The sequence below is a fragment of the Lepus europaeus genome, chromosome 1 (assembly GCF_033115175.1).
Source record: "Lepus europaeus isolate LE1 chromosome 1, mLepTim1.pri, whole genome shotgun sequence".
Classification (NCBI taxonomy): Eukaryota; Metazoa; Chordata; class Mammalia; order Lagomorpha; family Leporidae; genus Lepus; species Lepus europaeus.
The window spans coordinates 117,797,036-117,821,610 of record NC_084827.1 but is presented as its reverse complement, the minus strand read 5'-3'; the positions used below and the strand labels follow the sequence as shown (position 1 = coordinate 117,821,610).

The 24,575-nt window shown below is 40.5% G+C and overlaps 1 protein-coding gene across 1 annotated transcript in view; it reads left to right on the top strand.

The window, feature by feature from the left end:
* CHN1 (chimerin 1) overlaps positions 1–24,575 on the top strand; it is a 234,226-nt gene that overhangs the window by 56,567 nt on the left and 153,084 nt on the right. The window contains exons 2-3 of the mRNA XM_062200515.1: positions 3,898–3,936; positions 8,200–8,255. Coding sequence (XP_062056499.1) covers positions 3,898–3,936; positions 8,200–8,255 — 95 coding nt within the window. The remainder of the gene's footprint in view (positions 1–3,897; positions 3,937–8,199; positions 8,256–24,575) is intronic.

The window sequence follows — 24,575 nt, the reverse complement described above, 5'->3', positions numbered from 1 at the left end:
TGATATTTGCTTGTCTCTGCTGCTAGGATGCTGTTCTGATCAGACCATGGCCCAGCTCACAGTACTGATCCCAGTTAAGGGTCATGATTGTGGTTTTCCATTTTTCACTCAGTGATTTACTGTGCCAGGAAGGCAGATGTCACAGACGCTTCCAATATCTACCTTAGGCTGAGCCAGCATGGCTGCACTTCAGTAAATCCAGAAGCCCATTGTGTGACCCTAGCTCATCCGTTCCAGTTCATCCTCCTTCAAGGCCGTTTGATGTAGGAGTGTCTCTGCTTTTTCTTGGCAGTGGGGTTTGGTTTGGGTGATGAATATCTTCTGTGGCAGAAGTCTGATTTTGAATATCAGGAATCGAAGATGGGGATATCATTTCTTCTTTTCCAGGAAGAGTTAGGATCCTGGAAAATTGTTCTCCTTGGCATTGGCAACTGATTGTGTATTTCAAGAAGTTTAAGCACACAGTCAGCTTTCCTCTCTCGATACTCATCCCTGGGTCTTGAGGCCAGTGGTGCCTAACTAAGGGAACATTTGGGCAGCTTAATTCTCTCTCTCTCTTTTTTTTTTTTTTTGACAGGCAGAGTGGATAGTGAGAGAGAGAGAGAGACAGAGAGAAAGGTCTTCCTTTGCTGTTGGTTCACCCTCCAATGGCCGCCACTGCCGGCGCACCGTGCTGTTCTGAAGGCAGGAGCCAGGTGCTTCTCCTGGTCTCCCATGGGGTGCAGGGCCCAAGGACTTGGGCCATCCTCCACTGCACTCCCTGGCCACAGCAGAGAGCTGACCTGGAAGAGGGGCAACCGGGACAGAATCCGGCGCCCTGACCGGGACTAGAACCCTGTGTGCCGGCGCCGCAAGGTGGAGGATTAGCCTATTGAGCCACAGTGCCGGCCCAGCTTGATTCTCAACGGAAAGATCTGTGCCAACATGATCTAAGGTCTCTACACCTAAACGTAAGAAAAATTGTCTTAATTTCTAAGTTCTTTTTCGAAGAGCATCTCACTTAGCAAGATAACTTGTTCTATAATTTAAAAGTCTAATGATACACGTCACCAATAGCTCCCAGAATGAGCTAGTCAACACTCCAGCAAAAAATAAATTGCTAGGGGGTGGCGCTGAGGCTCAATAGGCTAATCCTCCGCCTGTGGTGCCGGCACACCGGGTTCTAGTCCTGGTCGGGGCGCCGGATTCTGTCCCGGTTGCTCCTCTTCCAGTCCAGCTCTCTGCTGTGGCCCGGGAGTGCAGTGGAGGATGGCCCAAGTGCTTGGGCCCTGCACCCGCATGGGAGACCAGGAGGAAGCGCCTAGCTCCTGGCTTCAGATCAGCACAATGCGCCGGCCATAGCAGCCATTTGGAGGGGTGAACCAATGGAAGGAAGACCTTTCTCTCTCTCTCTCTCTCTCTCTCTCTCACTGTCTAACTCTCCCTGTAAAAAAAAAAAAAAAAGAAAAAAATCATACAATCAGTAAAGGTTGACATTCACCTGAGACAGCCCCGTCTAGCTCCAGGCTCATAGCTCCCAGAGTCAGGACCTTCGTGTATTAGCTTGTCACCTTCTGCAGAGTTAAAGCTGCTGCAGGAGTCCCTTATTGCTCATAACTACAGGCTGACTGCACAGGGTCTGTGAGGAGTTGGGACTAACTATGAAATTGGAGGTCACAGTGCCCAAGACTCCCCTTACTTCCTCTTCCTCTTTTAAAAATATTTATTCATTTATTTGAAAAGGAGAGATAGAAGAGAGGGAGAGAGAGAGAGAGGAAAGTAGTCAGGGAAGGAGGGTTCACTACTCAAATGCTCATGGCAGCCCGTGCTGGGCCAGGCCAAAGTCAGGAGCCGGGAACTCCATCTGGGTCTCCCATGTGGATGGCAGGGGCCTGAAGTGCTTGAGCCATCATCTGCTGCCCAACAGACTCACACACCTGGCAGTAGAAATGTGTATATATGTCTATATCACTGAATTAAGGTCATGTTTGGTCCTAACTTGTTACCCTAAGTCAGGTTCACCTGAGCTGTCTGTTTTCCTAAGTTGTTTATTACTTACAGTCAATTTTCATTATTGATGGGCTATATATTTATAAATGTGCTTGCTTGTTAGCATTTATTAGTAATCCTAAAATAAAGATTTGTGGCACTTGGAGAGTTATTTGTAAATATTCAAAGAGCAGTAAAAAAAAATTGGAGTCATGTGACCTGCACGTTTCCAGCTGTGGTCAAACAAGGCAACATTCTGCCCTGTTTTAGCTCTTACACTATAAACAATTATCCTTTTCATGGACTATTTAATGCCACATTTTTTGCATTTTTGTGGGTTTTGTTTTTGTTGTTGTTGGGATTTTGCTGTTTCAGATGCCCCCCAAGCATAGTGGAGAAGTGCTGACTGGTTTTTCGAAGCTCAAGAAGCCTGTAACGTATTGTATGGAGAAAATATTTGTATTAACTAAACTTCATACAGGTATAAATTATTGGTCTACTGGCTCTTAGTTCAGTGTTATTGAAGCAAATACAACAAGGTTATATATTGTCTGATGAAAATGTGACCAGAGGCACATGGGAACCTAACCCCATGTTTCCCCTGGCGACAGTGGTCTGGTATTCTCTTCTGAATTCAGCGTTTCAGGTAACCTTATAACTACTATGAATAATGAGAATCAGCTGTGCTGCATCACTTCATTTATTCATCTATTTGTATAATCCTGTATACATTCTTTAAACAAACATATTTGAACACTTTTTCTGGGTGCCAAGCAATGTCCACATAACTTAGAATTTCCCTCTTATGTTCTTATTCCTGTTAATATGTTCTTAGGCCATAGCCCTCTGACTCCGTGTATTTGTGAGGTTATGATGACACATCATGAAAAAAGCGTGAGGCTGAGTTTTAAAGGTTGGGGGCAGATTGTATTGAATCTCTGACCATTTTACTTGAACTACATATTCCGCCTTTTCAACAAACGTTCCAGGAATTTTCTTGTCTACTTGATGAGCAAGATATTTAGGACCAGATTCCCTATGGATTTCCTGTTGGGTGCCAACAGAGCCACTTGATTAGGCACAGCTTTCCCTACCAGAAAATGATGTGTCTGCTAGTTTGGCTGTGTAGTCTTAGAGGAAGAGTTTTTGGCTGCTCAAAGTATTCCTCAGCTCTTTACTGATGAGAAGCCAGACCACATTGGCCCTTCTCTTTTCTGCCATTCCTCCATTCCCCCATGCATTTGCATTTCCATCCTTTCCCACAGCCTCTGCACACCATCTCCCACATTGACACTCAAGCAGAGCACGGGGAAAGGGCTGGGGAAGAGATGGTCACTTCAGGTTCTGTGTGTGCTTCCCTAGGCATGCTGTCTCCTTAACGGAGGTGTTTCTCATTTCCAGTGGAGATTTTCCAGGATTTGAGACGGTTGCCCTGGGGCTCTGCCTTGCTGTTCTTCTCCCTGCTTGTTTCTCTAATACCGCTTCTACCCCAAACTCCCAGTGTGGTAGGGGAAAATAGAAGAATACCTAGTATTTCTGAGGAATCAAATTGTTCTCTGGTCAATTTGCCCAAAAAGAATTATTCCAATGATTTCAGGGATTGTTCAAAGAAATAATCATTAAGCCCAAAGAAACAAAAACTTACACTGACTCCTACCTCAGTGAATATAAGAAATGAGTGCTAGCAGTAAAAGTGAACCCTGATATTTTCAGTTAAGTACAATGTCTTTCTTTGAATCTCTTTGTAAAACTGTATTCCAAGAAAGTAAGGACCAAGTCCAAAAAACCTTTGAATGCCGTTTAGTGCTTACCACAGTGCCTGAGGCAAATAGGCCTCAACAAATATATGTTAAATGAATTAATGATTAAACTATCTTATTTAAAAAATATATATATTTAGTACTCTTAATTTGATGTTTATTCTTTCAGATACAGATGAATATAGACCTCCTGTTTGGAAATCTTACTGTGAGTATCCAAAGTAACTATATAGGGTTATAATGCTGTATAAGTAATATAAAAACATTGGGATTGTCAGATATAAAGATTCACTCTATTTTGTATCCATTATTGGAAAATTAATTCACAACAAGGTTTGACAATAGTAGAGAAGAACAAAAATCTGTGAATGGCTTGCATGTCTGGAGTGCATCTCATCTCTCTGAGCTTGCATGAATTCCATGATGTAGAACTGGAGATCACTTGTTAGAAATGGCAAATAAAATGAATGGAAGGAGAGTATAAAAAAAAGTCTATTGGCTGGCGCCGCGGCTCAATAGGCTAATCCTCCGCCTTGCGGCGCCGGCACACTGGGTTCTAGTCCCGGTCGGGGCACTGGATTCTGTCCCGGTTGCTCCTCTTCCAGTCCAGCTCTCTGCTGTGGCCCGGGAGTGCAGTGGAGGATGGCCCAAGTGCTTGGGCCCTGCACCCGTATTGGAGACCAGGAGAAGCACCTGGCTTCTGCCTTCAGATCAGCACAGTGCGCTGGCCACGGCAGCCATTGGAGGGTGAACCAACGGCAAAGGAAGACCTTTCTCTCTGTCTCTCTCTCTCTCACTGTCCACTCTGCCTGTCCAAAAAAAAAAAAAAAAAAAAAAAGTCTAATTATTTGGATCTTGATTCTTTATCAGAAACAAGGAAAATGTAAACGGTAAGTGAGGAGGCTGTCTCAATAGAAAGAATGGGTTGGAAAGAGGCAAAAGAAAACTGGTCTGTAATAATTGCTTTCCCAAAACATAAAAAAGGAATCTTTGATTTCTATAGTGCTCTTGAAACTTTGCTTTAGGATAAACATTTCTTTAAAACAGTCTAACTTCTTAGTCCTTTATTTTCTGTTCCTTATATACTAGACAACATTATTTTATCGAGCAGAAGATACCACAGAGTTGTTAAGAGTAGAAATAAGGTAAATATAATCAAAGTAGTTTTTTAAAAAAACTACAAATGTACCAGTACAGAAACAGTCCTGGAAGTTTTTGTCTAGAGTCAGGCATGCAGTCTAAGAAAGCTGTATTTTAAGTATAGATCATTGGCATCTATAAATGTTGAGAGTTACTCTAAATTTTGATGTTTGGAAGTTGCTGAAATTTACTGACTCAAAAAGAGCAGTCAGTAATTCAGATTCTCATTGATTTTATGTCCCTAGAAAAACAGACAGTTATTATTTTAGTAGATTACCACTTTGGAGTAATTATAACAAGTGAAAGTGAATGGTCTCTGAAAATATTCCCACTGATGCATTCCCTCCCTTGCTGGAATCCCCCTCTGCCCCAACCTGGGGAATGCAGTTATAAAAGAATTTGTAAAAATGATACGTCCTTTACCTCTTAAAGCTTTTGTCTCATAGACTCATTGGCTGGAGGAATGTTTAAAATTTTCTACATTTTGTTGTGTTCAGTTTATCTTTGTCCCCTTTTGCTCTGCCTTGTGCCCGGTACCTTTTTTTTTTTTTTTTTTTTTAATTTATTTGAAAGGTGGAGTTACAGAGACGGAGGCAGAGAGAGAGTCTTCAATCTGATGGTTCACTCCCCAAATGGCTGCAACAGCCAGAGCTGAGCCGAGCCGAGCCAAAGCCAAGAGCTTCTTCCAAGTCTCCCATGCAGGTGCAGGGGCCCAAGGACTTGGGCCATCCTCTACTGCTTTCCCAGGCCACAGCAGAAAGCTGGATTGGAAGTGGAGCAGCCGAGACTCAAATGGGCCCCCATATGGGATGCTGGCACTGCAGGCTGCGGCTTTACCTATGCCGTAGTTCCGGCCCTGCCCAGTGTATTTTTAATGTAAGCACTTAGGAAGCCTCTGATTGTTATTGTTATTACCCCCCTTGGAGAATATTTATTAGTAAATATAGTATATACAATTTTTCATTTTCTGTGTCATCATGTCTTAGAGTAACTATCATTTGTCTTAAATAGGTTTTTTTTTTTTTTTTTTGGTGACAATTCTGTACTGAGTTTTATAGTTGGCAACAGTTTTTTAAGTACAATTCTGTCACTGAATTTTATAGCTTTTCTTAATGCTTTCAATTCTCATTCTTCTCGTTATCATTTTAATGATAGGAAAATAGAAAAATGAAAAATGAAATGAAAAAACTTCCAATTCAGGGAAGTTTTATGATTAGGCTCTGTTAAAAGCCAGGTGCAAATATCCTTTAAAAAATGGCCATATGAAATTTTCTTATAAAAATATTATGTTAATATTTCAATAGATACATACACTAATTTTAATTAACGAGCAAACATACAGATTTCCTTCTCACAGTGAATTGCTACATTGATTATATGGATTGTTAAATGTGTCTCAAAATTCTGATTCAAAAAAATTGATTAGGTTGCATCTTTTTGTTTGCTTTTATATGTTTTATCTGTGCTACTCTCAGACAGTTTAAAAGATTTACAGCTAGCTATAAGTAACCTAGTAAAATATTTATTAATAATCCTGAATGAGTTTATCTTGCACCCTAATTTCATCAATAGAGACTGGCATTCTCAATAACTGAAGCAGTGCCTGTCTGGTAATCTTAATCACTGAGCCAAAAACATTTTGTTTACTTCTGAGGCCAGACCCGTATCTGTGTCAGAGTTAAGAATCGATGTTTCCACTGACGGTCTTTGTGACTGATAGACTATAATGCATTCAGCATCTTCCCTGTGATTGTTTTTTAGCTCAGGTGCATTTTGTCCTTGTATGGATGTACCAGCAGAATGAAAGCTGCTTAAGATGCTCTGGTTACCTACACTGATTTTGTAGATCTTGTACTAAACCACGTGGTAGGGTTTTGGTTTTTTTCCCCCCTATATTTGCCACTGTGCAGTCTAAACTGCATGTCACCCTTTGATTCTATAAGAAACTTTATCCTGATGTTATGTCTTAGTGTTGAGCTCAAGATGCATACTGGTACTCAAATATTGATATAGAGAATTTTCTGTCTTAAATTTCAATCACCTACATAATAATAGCCCACCCATCTTTAAGAACTTTTACTGTGTGCCAGAGCTTGTTTTAGGTCATTAAAAAATAGTAAGTTATTTTATCCTTACAATAAACTATGAAGTAGAAATTATTACCCCCATTTTACAAATGAGGAAAACTAAGGTACAATATACAGTAATATTAGTGGAGTTGCAGTATTTAGACCCTGTGTGGTTTGATTCAAGAGATCAAAATCTTCACAGCAATGCTGTATCTGCTTTGTATGGCAACACAGAGCACTAGAGTAAGTCTCAATATGTTTTCAGTATTCATTTTGTATATGTATACACACATTTATACATACCCAGTATGATTATATATGTCTGTATATATAATATATGTTCTAATTATATATATTTGTACATGTCCCTATGATTTATTTGAATGACTATGGTCTGAGGGTGGAGTCTGTATAATGATATCCATTTGAAATCTGAATCATTCATTATCTGACAGTTACAGATGTTTGGGTAGTTTGATGTAATGACAAAATGTCTTAAATGTTCAACAATAGGATTAACTTAAATTTGATTATATGTGGCTATATATATAGAAATAAAAAAAAATCTCTTCAAGAGATAAACTTAGCCATGCATAAACACTTTTTCTCTGACAGTGACACATGCTGTTCATTCTTTCTTCATTTGAAATCAGCCTGAAATTAGAAGGAGGTTGTAGTATAATTTTCATTGATCCATTTTCACATACCCTAAAAATTATCTACACTTTTGGCATATTATTTCAGTATCTAAATTCTTTCACTGCATTTGTCCTAGCTGAGAAGTAGTAACTTTGGCTCACAAATTTTGTTTTTATTAGAGGTTATATCTTTGAAGATAGATATTTGCCATATAAATAGGGGAGAAAAACAATGTGTTTTACTGGTAGCCTACAAATCCTAATTTTACTTTCATGCTTGACACTTAATAATGTGCTTTAAAATATATATAACCATTATTGCTTTGTATCAGAGATAGGCAAAGAATTTATGAAAATAAATGGCCAGGTAATAGAGAACAGCGCTAAGTATCCAGCCTTGATTTGTTGTAAGGTAAAGGACACTCGTGTGGATTATGCTCTTTCTGTGTGTGCTCACCCCTTGGCTTTCACTGACTCAGATTGGATTTACTTGCTTTGTTTTGTTCATGACATAGTTCTGTACCAGTGTTCTTGTGAACATACAAAGCAGCCAGTTTGTTATTCTGAAGGCATTTGTAAATCCTATATAAGGGAAACTAATTTTTTTTTTCTGACTTCTCACAGTGTACCAGCTGCAACAGGAAGCCCCTCATCCTCGAAGAGTTACCTGTACATGTGAGGTGGGTATAGTGTAACCATTACATTGAAAGGCCTCTCAAGTATCGGTTTCTCAGACTTTTACCTTCCTCAGTGACTTGGTTATTTGTGGGATTAACCATTTATGCTAGTTAGCATCATAAAATTGTAGCCTGAATGCAGTTTTCTTAACATTCTTCTCATTTGACATAGCTGCCACTTTTTAATGGTCCATTTGGAACATAGTGTACGATATGACAGTATAGTTTTAACTGATGTATTCTTTTCCGTTAATTTGTGCATTGCTTTTCAGTTTTTGTTTTATTCCTTATTTTTTAAGTTTAAAATCTCACTGTGAATTACTGAATTATTTTTTTCCATTAAAAGCAAGATTTATGTCATGATTTTAGAAAATGAACAAGACATGGATAATTTAACCAGAAAAAGAGATGACATGTGACAGTATATGAAATGTTGTTTCTTTGATAATAAAAGAAATTAAAATTAAAACATGCAGAGGTAGCATTTGCATCTTGCAGATTGGCAAAAGACTTTATAAGAGTTCGTAATACCTAATTAAAGTATACTTGGATTTACCCTTTGACTTGCCAGCCTAAATTCCAGGGATTTACTCTGATGAATTACCTTTACAAATAACAGAATAATATATGCTCTAAGATTTTCGTGTTAGGATTATTAGTATTAGCATAATTTTGGAAAAAAACCTAAAAATCTGTCCATAGGAGATAATTGAGTAGAATAGGCTATTATATTTTATATTTATATTATATATGAATTATATATTAAATATATAATATATAAATTATATATTTTATATTATAAAGAATAAGGAAGATTTCTGTGAACTGATAAGGAATTATTTCCAGATATAAAATGTATATATATATAAGTATTGTTCTTTTCTTATAAGAAAGAACAGCAAAATAAGACAAAATGTAGTTTATTTTTGAAAAAGAAAAACAGGAAAGATGAAACCAGAGACCAGTGAAGTAGTTATTGTAGGGTATGAGTGAGGAGCGCTGGAGGAGATGGGGATGTCTCTGAGGAGTTGCTTTTGTATTTGTAGCTGTGGCTGCTGAACTATGTGTTTTCACATATTCAAACAACACAATTAAAATGATAAAGCAGACCTTAAAATTGAAAATAGTTAGAAAAAAAGGAACTTAACAAATTCATAATCACCCAAACAATTAACTTAAAGAGCTTGTAACATTATTCTGATAGTATAGACTTTTTTTAAAAAATATTTATTTATTTGTTTTAAAGACAGAGTTACAGATAGAGAGGGAAACAGAGTGAGCGAGCTTCCATCTGCTGGACCACTCTCTAAATGGCTACGAAGGCTGGAGCTGAGCCATTCTGATGGCAGGAGCCTGGAACTCCATCCAGGTCTTCCATGTGGCCGGCCGGATCCAAGTACTTTGGTCATCTTCTACAGCTTTTGCAGGCACATTAGCAGGGAGCTTGATCAGAAGAAAAGTGAGGACTGAAATTGGTGATCATTTAGGCTGCTGATGTTGCATATGGTGACCTAACCATATCCTTAGACCCTGATTAAACAAACTTGAAGAGAAATATTTTAAGGACAAAAACTTCAAAAGGGACAGGCATTGTGGCAGTGAGTTATACTGCTTCCTGTGACTGTCATCTCATAATGGAATGCAAGATCAGGATTTACCTTCTCAGCTTCTAATCCAGCTACCTGTGGATGTGCCTGGGAAGACAACGAATGATGGCCCAAGTATTTGGGACCCTGCCACTTGCATTGAGAGACATTGGTGGAGTTCCTGGCTCTTGGCTTTGGCCTGGCTTAGCCTTGGCTGTTGCAGCCATTTGAGGGGTGAACCAGGAGATGCAAGATTGATATATATATCTCTCTCTGTTCTTCCCTTTCTGTAGCTCTGTCCTTAAAATAAATAAATAAATCTAAAAAACTTGAAAGGATCTTTAGCTATACTTAGTAGATTTGTTGTTGGTAGTGGTTCTTGTACAGTATTCTTGAAGTTATTTTTTATGTAATATAGGATAGAGCAAATGAGTAATTACACTGGAGTTTAGAGAGCCACAGTTGTTAGGAGACATAATTATGGAGTGGGAAAAACTAGGAAGTACATTATGGTATTGAAGTTAAATTGGTGGTGTTGATCTGAACGCATAGGTTTTTAAGATATTTTTCTATCTCAGTCCATGGAGAGGGCTTGGAAGCAGTGGCGCCCCAGTCAGAATGAATATGCCTAGTATCCAGATTTAGTTTTCTAAGTACTGCTTGGTACAAAGAGGAGCAACTTCTCCTGAGAGAAACTCGTGATTCTAATTTTTATTTTATTTTATTTTATTTTATTGACTGGCAGAGTGGACAGTGAGAGATAGAGACAGAGAGAAAGGTCTTCCTTTGCCATTGGTTCACCCCTCAGTGGCTGGTGCGGCCGGCGCACTGCGCTGATCTGAAGCCAGGAGCCAAGTGCTTCTCCTGGTCTCCCATGCGGGTGCAGGGTCCAAGGACCTAGGCCATCCTCCACTGCCCTCCCGGGCCACAGCAGAGAGCTGGACTGGAAGAGGAGCAACCGGGACAGAATCCGGCGCCCCAATCGGGACTAGAACCCAGTGTGCCGGCGCTGCAGGTGGAGGATTAGCCTATTGAGCCGTGGCGCCGGCCCACTCGTGATTCTAGAACAATGGGCAGGGAAATCCTAGAACATCCTGTTTTATCAGGAAGGCAAAAAAGTCTTCAAAATCTAGTTGGGGAGCATGTCACAAAGATACAAGAGCCTACTTGAAGGATTTTAAGGCAAAATTTGGGACAGTTTGAATATAAAAAAGTGGTGGATAGTTAACAACTTGAAGGAGAGTTTATGAGACCATAATGATTCTTAAAAAAAAAAAAAAAAAACCAGCCCAATACAAAGAGAGAAAAAAGGAAACGTGAAATTTTTGTTTATGAAAGACTGGCAGTTCAAATATAAAAGTTCTAATATTGCTATTTTAAACTACTGGTTGATTCAGACAAGGATCATCATTGGATGTTAAAGACTTTGAATAAAAGACTATGGGTAGACAAGATATTCACATGATCTTAAAGTTTAATCCTGCCCATTATTTATTAATTGTAAAGGGAAAAATACACATCTGTCATGGGGAGATCTAGCAGTCATACCTTTAACCAAGAGATCAAATGCTGTATTACCTGGAATGGTAGAGCAGAATACACAAAACGTCACCTGTGTAGTATTTCTCCCAAAAATGTTGAAATCTAATTATAAAATGAGTAAGACAAATACAGAATGTGAGAAGGATAAAATACAGTGGTTAGGCCATCCAAAATTAAAGAAAACTGAAGAGACTGCAGTCAAATTCAGTGTCTGTATCTGGATTGGATCCTGAACTTAAATGTCCTGTGTGTGTGTGTGTGTTAAGGCTAGAAATTTTAAGCCCAGTTAGAGAAATCTGAATATGAAACTATATATTAGATAATATGAAGTCATTTTTACTTTTTTAATTTTTTTAAAATTTCATTTAAGGTATATAAATTTCATATATACAGATTTAGGAACATGGTGATACTCCCCACCCTACCCTCCTTCCTGCCCACAATACCATCCTTCCTTCTGCTTCCTCTCTTATTCCCTCTCTTAATTTTTACGATCATCTACTTTCAATTTACTTTAAGATTAACCCTACACTAAGTACAGAGTTCAACAAATACTCAACAGTAGAGACTAGGACTGTAAATAGGCATTGAATCTCAAATGTTAATTTCACTCCTGTACATTACATTTTTGGTACTCTATTAGTTACTACAGATCAGGGAAAACATATGGTATTTGTCTTTTTGAGACTGGCTTATCTCACTAAATATAATGGTTTCCGGTTGCATTCATTTTGTTACTTAAGACAGGAATTCATTCTTTTTTTACAGCTGAGTAGTATTCCAGAGTGTACATGTACCATAATTTCTTTATCCAGTCATCAGTTGTTAGACATCTGGGTTGATTCCATATCTTAGCTATTGGAAATTGATCCGCAATAAATGTGGGAGTACAGATAACTCATTTGCTGATTTCATTTGCCTTGGGTGAATTCCCAGGAGTGAGATGGCTGGGTGATATGGTTGTTCTATTTTCACCTTTCTGAGGAATTACTGTCTTCCACAATGGCTGTACTAGTTTATAATCCCACCAACAGTGGATTAGGGTACCTTTCCCCCAACATTCTCACCAGCATTTATTTGTTGATTTCTGTGTGTGAGCCATTCTCATTGGGGTAAGGTAAAACCTAGTGGGGTTTTGATTTGCATTTCCCTGGTGATCCTGAACATTTTTTAATGTGTCTGTTGGCCATTTGAATTTCCTCTTTTGAAAAATGCCTGTTTAAGTCTTTTGCCCATCTCTTAACTGGATTGTTTGTTTTGTTGTTGTGTTTCTTGAGCTCTTATAGATTCTGGATATTAATCTTTTATCAGTTTCATATTTTGCAAATATTTTTCCCGTTCTTTTGGCTGCCTCATCGCTTTGCTGAGTGTTTCCTTTGTGGTGCAGAAGCATCTTGGCTTAATGTAGTCCCATTAGTCTATTTGTGCTTTTATTGAGTGTGCTTCTGGGGTCTTTTCCAAGAAGTCTTTGACTATGCCAATATCTTACAGAGTTTCCCCAGTGTTCTCTTACAGTAATTTGATGGTATCAGGTCATAGATTTAGATACTTTATCCAGTTACTGTTGATTTTTGTATAAGGTGTAAGGTATGGATCTTGTTTCATACTTCTGCACAAGTTGATCCAGTTTTCTAGGCATTATTTACTGAAGAGACTGTCTCTTCCTCAGGGATTGATTTTAGCTCCTTTGTTAAAAATTCATTGGTTATATATGTGTGGATTGATTTCTGGGGTTTCCGTTTTGTTCCAAGGGTCTATGTGTCTGTTTTTGTTCCAATAACAGGATGTTTTGATTATTACTGCCCTGTCATGTGACTTGAAATCTGGTATTGTGATGCCTCTGGGTTTTTGTTGTGTAAGATTGCTGTCGCTATTTGTGGTCTCTTATGTTTCTATATGAACTTTAGCAGTGTTTTTTTTAAATCTGAGAAGAATGTCCTTGGTATTTTGATTAGGATATCATTGAATCTGTAAATCTCTTTTGGTTTAATGGACATTTTGATATTCTTCCAATCCATGAACATAGAAGATTTTTTCCGATAGTTTGTGTTTTCTACTATTTCTTTCTTTAATGATTGGTAATTTTCATTATAGAGATCTTTCATCTCCTTGGTTAAATTTATTCAAAGGTATTTAATTGTTTTTGTATGTATTGTGAATAGGATTGATCTTAGAAGTTCTTTCTTAGCTGCAGCATTGTCTGTGTATATAAAGGCTATTGATTTTTGTGTGTTGATTATATATCCTGCCACGTTACCAAACTGTTTCATGAATTCCAGTAGTTTCTTAGTGGTCTTTTGGGTCCCCCATATATAGAATTATGCCATCTGCAAATAGAGATAATTTGACCTCCTCCTCTCCAATTTGTTTTTTTTTTTAACTTTTATTTAATGAATATAAATTTCCAAAGTACAGCTTATGGATTACAATGGCTCACCCCCCCCCCCATAACTTCCCTCCCACCTGCAACCCTCCCCTTTCCCGCTCCCTCTCCCCTTCCATTCACATCAAGATTCATTTTCAATTCTCTTTATATAAAGATCAGTTTAGCATATATTAAATAAAGATTTCAACAGTTTTCCCCCACATAGAAACACAAAGTGAAAAATACTGTTTCAGTACTAGTTATAGCATTAATTCACATTGGACAACACATTAAGGACAGAGATCCCACATGAGGAGTAAGTGCACAGTGATTCCTGTTGATGACTTAACAAATTGACACTCTTGTTTATGGCATCAGTAATCACCCTAGGCTCTTGTCATGAGTTGCCAAGGCTGTGGAAGCCTTTTGAGTTTGCTGACTTCAATCTTAATTAGACAAGGTGATGGTCAAAGTGGAAGTTCTCTCCTCCCTTCAGAGAAAGGTACCTCCTTCTTTGATGACCTATTCTTTCCACCGGGATCTCTCTCGCAGAGATATTTCATTTAGGTCATTTTTTTTTTTTTGCCATAGTGTCTTGGCTTTCCATGCCTGAAATACTCTCATGGGCTTTTCAGCCAGATCCGCATGCCTTAAGGGCTGATTCTGAGGCCAGAGTGCTGTTTAGGACATCTGCCATTCTATGAGTCTGCTGTGTATCCCGCTTCCCATGTTGGATCGTTCTCTCCCTTTTTTATTCTATCCGTTAGTATTTGCAGCCACTAGTCTTGTTTATGTGATCCCTTTGGCTCTTAGTCCTATCATTATGATCAATTGTGAACAGAAATTGATCACTTGGACTAGTGAGATGGCATTGGTACATGCCACCTTGATAGGATTGAATTGGAATCCCCTGGTATGTTTCTAACTTGAGCATGTCCCAAATTGCACATCTCTTCCCTCTCTTAGTCCCACTCTTATATTTAACAGGGATCACTTTTCAGTTAAGTTTCAACATTTAATAATAACTGTGTATTGATTACAGTATTCAAGCAAAAGTATTTAAAAAATAAAATAAAATAAATTAAAAAAAAATACTAAGAGGGATAAGGTATTAAGTTGTTCATCAACAGTCAGGGCAAGGGCTGATCAAGTCACCGTTTCATGTAGTGTCCATTTCACTTTAACAGGTTTCCTTTTTGGTGCTCGGTTAGTTGTCACTGATCAGGGAGAACATATGATATTTGTCCCTTTGGGACTGGCTTATTTCACTCAGCATAATGTTTTCCAAATTCCTAACAGGGATCAGTTTTCAGTTAAAATTTAAACACCTAGGAATAATTGTGTGTTAATTACAGAGTTCAAACAATAGTATTAGAACAAAAAGAATACTAAAATGGATACAAGTATTACATTGTACATCAACAGTCAGGACAAGAGCTGATCAAGTCTCTGTTTCTCATAGTGTCCATTTCACTTCAACAGGTTTCCCCTTTGGCGCTCAGTTAGTTGTCGCCGATCAGGGAGAACATAATGATATTTGTCCCTTTGGGACTGGCTTAATTCACTCAGCATAATGTTTTCCAGATTCCTCCATCTTGTTGCAAATGACCGGATTTCATTGTGGTTTTTTTTTTGTTGTTGTTGTTGTTTTTTTAATTTTTGACAGGCAGAGTGGACAGTGAGTGAGAGAGACAGAGAGAATGGTCTTCCTTTGCCGTTGGTTCACCCTCCAATGGCCGCCGCGGTAGGCGCGCTGCGGCCGGCACACCGCGCCGATCCGATGGCAGGAGCCAGGTGCTTCTCCTGGTCTCCCATGGGGTGCAGGGCCCAAGGACTTGGGCCATCCTCCACTGCACTCCCCGGCCACAGCAGAGAGCTGGCCTGGAAGAGGGGCAACCGGGACAGAATCCGGAGCCCTGACCGGGACTAGAACCCAGTGTGCCGGCGCCGCAAGGCGGAGGATTAGCCTGTTGAGCCACGGCGCCGGCCCTGATTTCATTGTTTTTGACTGCTGTATAGTATTCTATAGAGTACATATCCCATAATTTCTTTATCCAGTCTACTGTTGATGGGCATTTAGGTTGGTTCCAGGTCTTAGCTATTGTGAATTGAGCAGCAATAAACATTAATGTGAGGACAGCTTTTTTGTTTGCCAGTTTAATTTCCTTTGGGTAAATTCCAAGGAGTGGGATGGCTGGGTTGTATGGTAGGGCTATATTCAGGTTTCTGAGGAATCTCCAGACTGACTTCCATAGTGGCTTAACCAGTTTGCATTCCCACCAACAGTGGGTTAGTGTCCCTTTTCCCCCACATTCACTCCAGCATCTGTTGTTGGTAGATTTCTGAATGTGAGCCATTCTCACCGGGGTGAGGTGAAACCTCATTGTGGTTTTGATTTGCATTTCTCTGATTGCTAGTGATCTTGAACATTTTTTCATGTGTCTGTTGGCTCCTCTCCAATTTGTATCTCTTTGAGTGAGTTCTTTTTCTTGCCTGATGGTTCTGGCTGAAACTTCTCGGACTATATTGAATAGCAGTGGTAAAAGTGGATATCCTTGTCTGGATCCACATCTTAGTGGAAATGCTTCCAAATTTTCTCCATTCAGTAAGATGCTGGCTGTGGGTTTATCATACATTGTCATGATTGTGTTGAGGATTGTTCATTCTATATCAAATTAGCTTAAGGTTTTATGAAAGGATATTGGTTTTTTTTTTTTTTTTTTTTTTTTTTTTTTTGACAGGCAGAGTGGACAGTGAGAGAGAGACAGAGGGAAAGGTCTTCCTTTGCCGTTGGTTCACCCTCCAATGGCCACCGCGGCAGGCACGTTGCTGCTGGCGCACCACGCTGATCTGAAGCCAGGAGCCAGGTGATTCTCCTGGTCTCCCATGGGTGCAGGGCCCAAGCATTTGGGCCATCCTCTGCGGCACTTCTGGACCATAGCAGAGAGCTGGCCTGGAAGAGGGGCAACCGGGACAGAATCCGGCGCCGCAGCCGGGACTAGAACCTGGTGTGCCGGCGCCGCTAGACGGAGGATTAGCCTGTTGAGCCACGGCGCCGACCAATAAAAGGATATTGTATTTTATAAAATGTTTTCTTTGCATCTGTTGAGATAATCGTATGGTTTTTATTCTTCAGTTTGTTAATTGATTTGTGAATGTTGAACCATTCTTGCACACCAGGGATAAATCACCTTGTCTGGGTGAACGATCTTTGTAATGTGTTGTTGGATTTGATTAGGTAGCATTTTGTGAGGATTCTTACATCTACATTCATCAAGAATATTGGTCTGTAGTTATCTTTCTCTGTTTGATCTTTTTCTGGTTTAGGAGTTAAGGTGATGCTGGCCTCATTGGAGGATCCCTCCCTTTCAATTGTTTTAAATAGTTTGAGAAGAATTAGAATTAGTTCTTCTTTAAAAATTTAGTAGAATTCAGCAGTGAAGCCATCTGGTCCTGGCCTTTTCTTTTTTGGGCGACTCTTTACTACTGATTCACTTTCTGTGTTGGTTATTGGTCTGTTTGTTTAGGTTTTCTGTGTTTTCATAACTCAATTTTGGTAGATTTTATGTGTCCAGAATCTATCTATTTCTTCCAGATTTTCTGAATTGTTGGCATATAGCTCTTTGTATTAATTCTTGGTGATTCTTTTTATTTCTGTGGTATCTGTTGCTACATTTCCTTTTTCATCTCTGCTTTTATTAATTTGGGTTTCTCTCCTACCTTTTTGTTTGTTTGTTAATTGGGCCAATGGTGTATCAGTTTAGTTTATTTTTTCAAAAAGCCAGCTCTTCATTTCACTGATCATTTGTAATTTTTTTTTTTGTTTCAATCCTGCTTATTTCTGCTCTAGTTATTTCTTTCTTCCTATTAATTTCAGGTTTGATTTGTTGCTGTTTTTCTAAGTCCTTAAGATGCATTAATAGCTCATTTATTTGATGCAGTCTATTTCTTGATGTAGATGCTAATTGCTATAAACTTCCCTTTTAACACTGCGTTTGCTGCATCTCATAAGTTTTAATATGTTGAGTTATCTTCAGTCATTTCCAGAAATTTTTCTTATTTCTCTTTTGATTTTTTCTATGACCTACTGCTAATTCCAGAGCATGTTGTTCAGTCTCCATGTGTTTGCATATGTTCTAGAGATTCTTAGGTTGTTAATTTCCAGCTCATTCCATTAAATTCAGAAAAGATGCATGATATGATTGTGGTTTTTACAAATTTACTGAGACTTGCATTATGGCTTAGCACTGGTCTATCCTAGAAGTTCCATGCACTGATGAAAAGAATATGGGGGATGAAAGGTTCTGTAGATATAAGTTAGGTCCATTTAGTCCATAGTGTAAGTCAGCTCTGTTGCTTTTGTTATTGGTTTTCTGTCTAGTTGATCTATCCATTAGTGAAGGTGGGGTGTTGAAATTCCCCATTACTATTGTATTGGAGTCTGTGCCTCCCTTTATATCCATTAATATTTTTTTTAAACAGCCAGGTGGCCTGGCATTTGGTACATATACATTTATTATAGACATCTTCCTGTTGAATTGATCCCTTAATCATTACATAATGCCTGTCTTGATCTCTTTTAACAGTTTTTGTGTTAAAGTATGTTTTGTCTGATGCTAGAGTAAACACAGCTGCTTATTTTTGCTTTCTTTTAGCATGGAATATATTTTTCCCTTTGGTAAAATCCGTGGATCACATGCATGCATAAGTGTCGACAGGCCACTACTCGTGTCAAAATGGCGCCTTCTCCCCACCAGTTACTGCATGTGCACAAGAGCTGCTGAAGCCGCTACTGGTGTCAAAATCACATGTTCTCTGTGGCCGTTGCAGGGTGTGTGTACATGAGTCACCCCAGCTGCTACTGGTGTTGAGATGGCATCCTCTCCCAGCTGGTTGCTGGGCGCTGTTGTGGGGAAAGAGACAGCTACCTTTTTTTTTGCTAGGTTAGGCGGGTACCCTGTACCCTTATGGCTCTTGCTGGACTCAGATACATTGTGATCTGCCAGGCCGTCCCTCTGGCAATATCACTAGTGGCCTGAGCTGCTGTAGCCTGCTCTTATCTCACTCTCCAAGGCTGGCTCTTTATCTGGCCCTCAGTGGTGGGTATCGTGTGTTGTGTCCACACTCATTGCTGTGCATACACACCTCCATGCTGATCCACAATGTCACCTCTTCATTCTGTAGAATTTCTACTGCAGATTTCGCTCCAACTCTCCCCTAAGAATGCATTTCCTCTACTTTTTTACTAGTTTCCCTTAGCTGCTCACGTCCTAACTGGTGTCTCAGCTGGTATACCAAATACCAGTGCAAACATTTTAAGCAGAGAAAAAGCATGCAAGCAGAGAAAAGAATGTCAAATTGCATTGTGGAACATGGACCAGGAAGGAGGATGGATATTTCAGAGACAAAAAGACTGCCTTAGGAAGCTATTGCCAGCAACCCTAATGATAGGTGAAAAGGGCCTTTGAAACACTGGTTCTGAGAATAGCCAACAGGAAATGTGTCAAAGAGTAGAATATGCAGGACTTAGGGACTGGGTAGTAATGGAGGGAGAAATCTAGTTGATTTTGGGACACCAGCTGGCTCCTCTGATGATTTCTACTGTCATACATGCTTGACCGAACCTCAATCATGTTTAAATCTCTGCCCACTCTGAATATACTATCAGGGGACTGAATATGGCTAGAGAAAAAACAAAATGCTCCCTGGTAGCCCCTTTCATCCTTTTTCTCTTTTCTCAACCCTTCAATTCCTTACCGTGTCTCCTAGTTATTAGCTTATAATCGTGTATCCTAGTTTACTCCTGAATAAAGCAGAAGGGAATTTACACAAACTTCAGCACCACATCTACCCAGCCCTCGGCTTTTAGATCCATGTATTCTGTTTTGCCTTTGTCATAGATGATATTCAGCCTTTTATGTTACATTTCACTCTTCTCTCATTTATTTAAGGATCAAATCCAGGCCTTTCTGCCTTGTCCTCCATTTACACTTTTTTCCTTTTTTTAAAAGATTTTCTTTATTTATTTGAGGGAGTTACAAAGAGAGGTAAAGACAAAGTTCTTCCACCTCCTGGTTTGTTTCCCAAATGGTTGCAACAGTCGGAGCTGGGCCAATCTGAAGCCCAGCTACTCCAGGTCTCCCATGCAGATGCAGGGGCTCAAGGACTTGAGCCATCTTCTCTTTCCCAGGCCATAGCAGAGAGCTGGATCTGAAAAGCAACAGCTGGGACTTGAACCAGTACCCATTTGGGATGCCAGTGCTCTAGGTGGAGGCTTAGTCCGCTGCGCCATAGCATCAGCCCCCAGTTTTTTCCTTTCTATATGATGGTTTCTTTTTTTTTTTTTTAATTTTTAAAAATTTTTATTTTTTAAATAACTTTCTTTTTTTAACTTTTATTTAGTAAATGTAAATTTCCGAAGTTTATGGATTACAATGGCTCTCCCCCCCCATAACTTCCCTCCCACCCACTCATCTCCCATTCCATTCACATCAAGATTCATTTTCAATTCTCTTTATATACAGAAGATCAATTTAGTATATATTAAATAAAGATTTCATCAATTTGCACCCACACAGAACATAAAATGTAAAATACTGTTTGAGTACTAGTTATAGCATTAATTCACATTGAACAACACATTAAGGACAGAGATCCTACATGAGGAATAAGTGCACAGTAACTCCTGTTGTTGACTTAACAATTTGACACTCTTGTTTATGGCATCAGTAATCTCCCTAGGCTCTAGTCATGAGCTGCCAAGGCTATGGAAGCCTTTTGAGTTTGCTGACTTTGATCTTAATTAGACAAGGTGATGGTCAAAGTGGAAGTTCTCTCCTCCTTTCAGAGAAAGGTACCTCCTTCTTTGGTGGCCCTTTCTTTCTACTGGGATATCACTCACAGAGATCTTTCATTTAGGTGGTTTGTTTGTTTGTTTTTTTTTTTTTTTGCCAGAGTGTCTTGGCTTTCCATGCCTAAAATACTCTCATGGGCTTTGTGATGGTTTCATTCAGCACACAAACGCCTTGTTCTCCCCATCTTCAAGATTTTCTTGGCCCTGCTTTTTTTTTTTTCTTTCAGGCAGAGTGGATAGTATGAGAGAGAGACAGAGAGAAAGGTCTTCCTTTTTGCCGTTGGTTCACCCTCAAGTGGCCACTGCGGCTGGCGCATCTCGCTGATCCGAAGGCAGGAGCCAGGTGCTTCTCCTGGTCTCCCATGCGGGTGCAGGGCCCAAGGACCTAGGCCATCCTCCACTGCCTTTCCGGGCCATAGCAGAGAGCTGGCCTGGAAGAGGGGCAACCGGGATAGAATCCGGTGCCCCAACCGGGACTAGAACCTGATGTGCCGGCGCCGCAAGGCGGAGGATTAGCCTGTTAAGCCACGGCGCGGGCCGGCCCTGCTTTTTTTCTCTGTATGCTCTGTACAGGTTCTTTGCTCCCCTTTGTGTTATAAAAAAGGAAACTGTTTTCTGTACTGACTGTCTCCAGTCCTACATTTCCTGCTTCTCTCTTAATCCTACCCGTCAGGCTTTTACAGAACTACCGCTCTAGCAAGCTTACTAGTGACTTCCACAAACAAATCTGGTAGCCAGGTGCTTCTCCTGGTCTCCCATGGGGTGCAGGGCCCAAGCACTTGGGCCATCCTCCACTGCACTCCCGGGCCATAGCAGAGAGCTGGCCTGGAAGAAGGGCAACCGGGACAGAATCCGGCGCCCTGACCGGGACTTTCAGAACCCAGTGTGCCAGTGCCGCTAGGCAGAGGATTAGCCTGTTGAGCCGTGGCACCAGCCTACATTCATTCTTTAGGTGTTTCCAGTTCACTTCTGTGGTTCCTTTTCTTCCTGATGTCTTGACTTTGAGGTTCTGCAAAGCTCAGTCACTGAACCTTTTTTTTTTTTTTCAAAGATTTATTTGAAAGTCAGAGTTACACAGAGAGAAGAGAGGCAGAGAGAGAGAGATCTTCCATCTGATGGTCATTCCCCAGATGGCCGCAACAGCCAGAGCTGTGTTGATCCAAAGCCAGGCGCTTCCTCTGGGTCTCCCATGCAGGTGCAGGGGCCCAAGGACTTGGGCCATCCTCTACTGCTTTCCCAGGCCATAGCAGAGAGCTGGATTGGAAGTGGAGCAGCTGGGTCTCGAACTGGCGCCCATATGGGATGCCGGTGTTTCAGGCCAGGGCTTTAATCCGCTGCGCCACAGCACCTGCCCCGAACCTTTCTTTTCTACCTGTAATTACTCTGTGGTGATTTTACCAGTTTCAGTTCTTTATTTTTTATTTATTTTTTGACAGGCAGTGGACAGTGAGAGAGAGAGACAGACAGAAAGGTCTTTCTTTGCCGTTGGTTCACCCTCCAATGGCTGCCGCGGCCGGCACATCTCGCTGATCCGAAGGCAGGAGCCAGGTGCTTCTCCTGGTCTCCCATGGGTGCAGGGCCCAAGCACTTGGGCCATCCTCCACTGCACTCCTGGGCCACAGCAGAGAGCTGGCCTGGAAGAGGGGCAACTGGGACAGAATCCGGCGCCCCGACCAGGACTAGAACCCGGTGTGCCGGCGCCACTAGGTGGAGGATTAGCCTGTTGAGCCATGGCGCCGGCTAGTTCTTAATATTTTTTAAAATTTTATTTATTTACTTGAAACACAGGAGAGAGAGAGAGAGATCAAGATCGAGATCTTCCATCCACTGGTTTACTCCCCGCATGGCTACAACAGCCAGTGCTGGGTCATCAGGAGTCAGGAGCTTCCTCCAGGTCTCCCACGTTGGTGCAGCGGCCCAAGGACTTGGGCCATCTTATGCTGCTTTTCCCAGGCATTTTAGCAGGGAGCGGGATCAAAATGCAGCAACCGAGAATCATACTTGGACCCATATGGGATGCCGGTACCACAGGTGGCAGCTTTACCCACTATGCCACAGCACTGGCCCCCAGTTTCAAGTTTTAATGTACCTTAAATTTCCAGTTCAGTTGTCTCAACCCAATCCTAGTCTGTCCAGCGGTATATTGTGCATCCTGTCTCAGGTGTCTAGTAAATATCTCACATGGGAGATATTTACACATACCTATTTACACATAGGAGGGTACTCCAGAGAGTTCATGGATAATGGAATTAAAACACGTTAATTTTGGTCCATAAGGATGAAGCCCTGCTAGCTTGGAATATGTTGCTTTGAGGACCGTGGAATGCCTATTCCTGGGATCATATAGACATAGACTCATGCCTATCATAAAATGCATTTCTTCATGAATGTTTTCAAGTGCCCTCGTAGCATGTTCAAATGCGACTGACCTTTACCCTTCTCTCCAAACCCACTGTTGGCACAGCCTTCCAAATCTCAGTTAACTTCCAGTCGCTGAGATAAAAAGTCATACATTATCTTTCACTTTTTTCAAAGTCAGATTACCCATCAGGAAATCATACTGCGTTTATCTTCAGAAAACAACCAGAACCCTTCACTTCTTAACTGTCTCCCTGGCTACCATTCAGGGCTGAATGTTGGAAAATGCTCAGTATCCATCAAAAGTCATTATTCTGTTCTCTGGAAACCTGACTAGACTAAATGCACCAGGTTCTATTATGTGGTTATGTCTGTGTGGCAGTTTTCTCTAGTGGAACAGAAATTAACTTTTATGCTAGATCCATTAAAACTTTGTATCACTTAAATGCTTCTGTATCATTTTCACTTCTGTTTGAATTCAAATTAAAACAAGGTCTTCTTAAAGAGGTAGTAGAACTGTAAGATAGAAGGTTTGTAGATGTAAGGCAGTTGCCTTGCTGACCTGTGTATCTAAGAATGCTATATTAGCAAGAAACAAACTCCTGCTGAGATTAGTTGTTAGGTATCTAAGGCGACTTGTCTTAGTGAGTTTATTCCACCTTGCCAGTCACTCAGTGGTGTCACTGAGTGAGTTAACTGATCTTTTCCTTTGACTAATCTCTTCCCTCTTCACAGACTGATCCTTTAAAACTACTGTCAGCTCATGTCAATCTTCTGTTCAAAACCTTGTATTGGCTTCCGCTTTGACTTGGAGAAAGCCAGATCCTTCCAGTGAGTCACCACTGAAGCTGTCAGTGCCCTCTGTGTGGCCCACCACCCACTGTGTAACATTGCACTCATCTCCTGCTTCCCTGCACCTCCTTCCCTGCCCCCATTCTGCTTCAGCCTTCTTGTTCCTTAGACACTTCAGGCACACTCTCTCTCAGCCTTTGCACTGACTCCTCTTCTCTCCAATATGTATGTGGCTAGTTTGTTTATATTTAGCAAGCCTTTCTATCTCAGTGAAGCCCATTGTAACCACCATGTTGAAAATTATATTTTATCACTTCCTAACAGTCCCACTCTTTACCTATGCTTCTTTATCCTGTATTCATAATGCTTTTCCTTTCTTAGCATACTATAAATGAATTATATTTGTTATGCCTTGCTCTATTTCCCTACTAGAATGTAAGCTCTAGAAGGATTGATTTCTTTTCTTTTTAAAAAAGGTTTATTGATTTATTTAAAAGGCAGAGTGACAGATCTTCCATCTGTTGGTTCACTCTCCAAATGACTCCAAAGCCAGACTGAAGTCAGGAGCCAGGAACTCCATCTAGGTCTCCCATGTGAGTGGCAGTTGCCTTAGTACTTGCAACATCTTCTGCTTAATGCATCTTCCCAGGTGCATTAGCAGGGAGCTAGATTGGAAGCAGAGCAGCTGGCACTTGAACCAACACTCTGATATGAGATGCTGGTGTCACAAACAGCACTTTTACCTGCTGTACCACAACACTAGCCCCTGTGACAGTAGATTTCTTGGTCCATTTTATCAGTGCTTCCCAGGTCCCTTGAACAGTGCT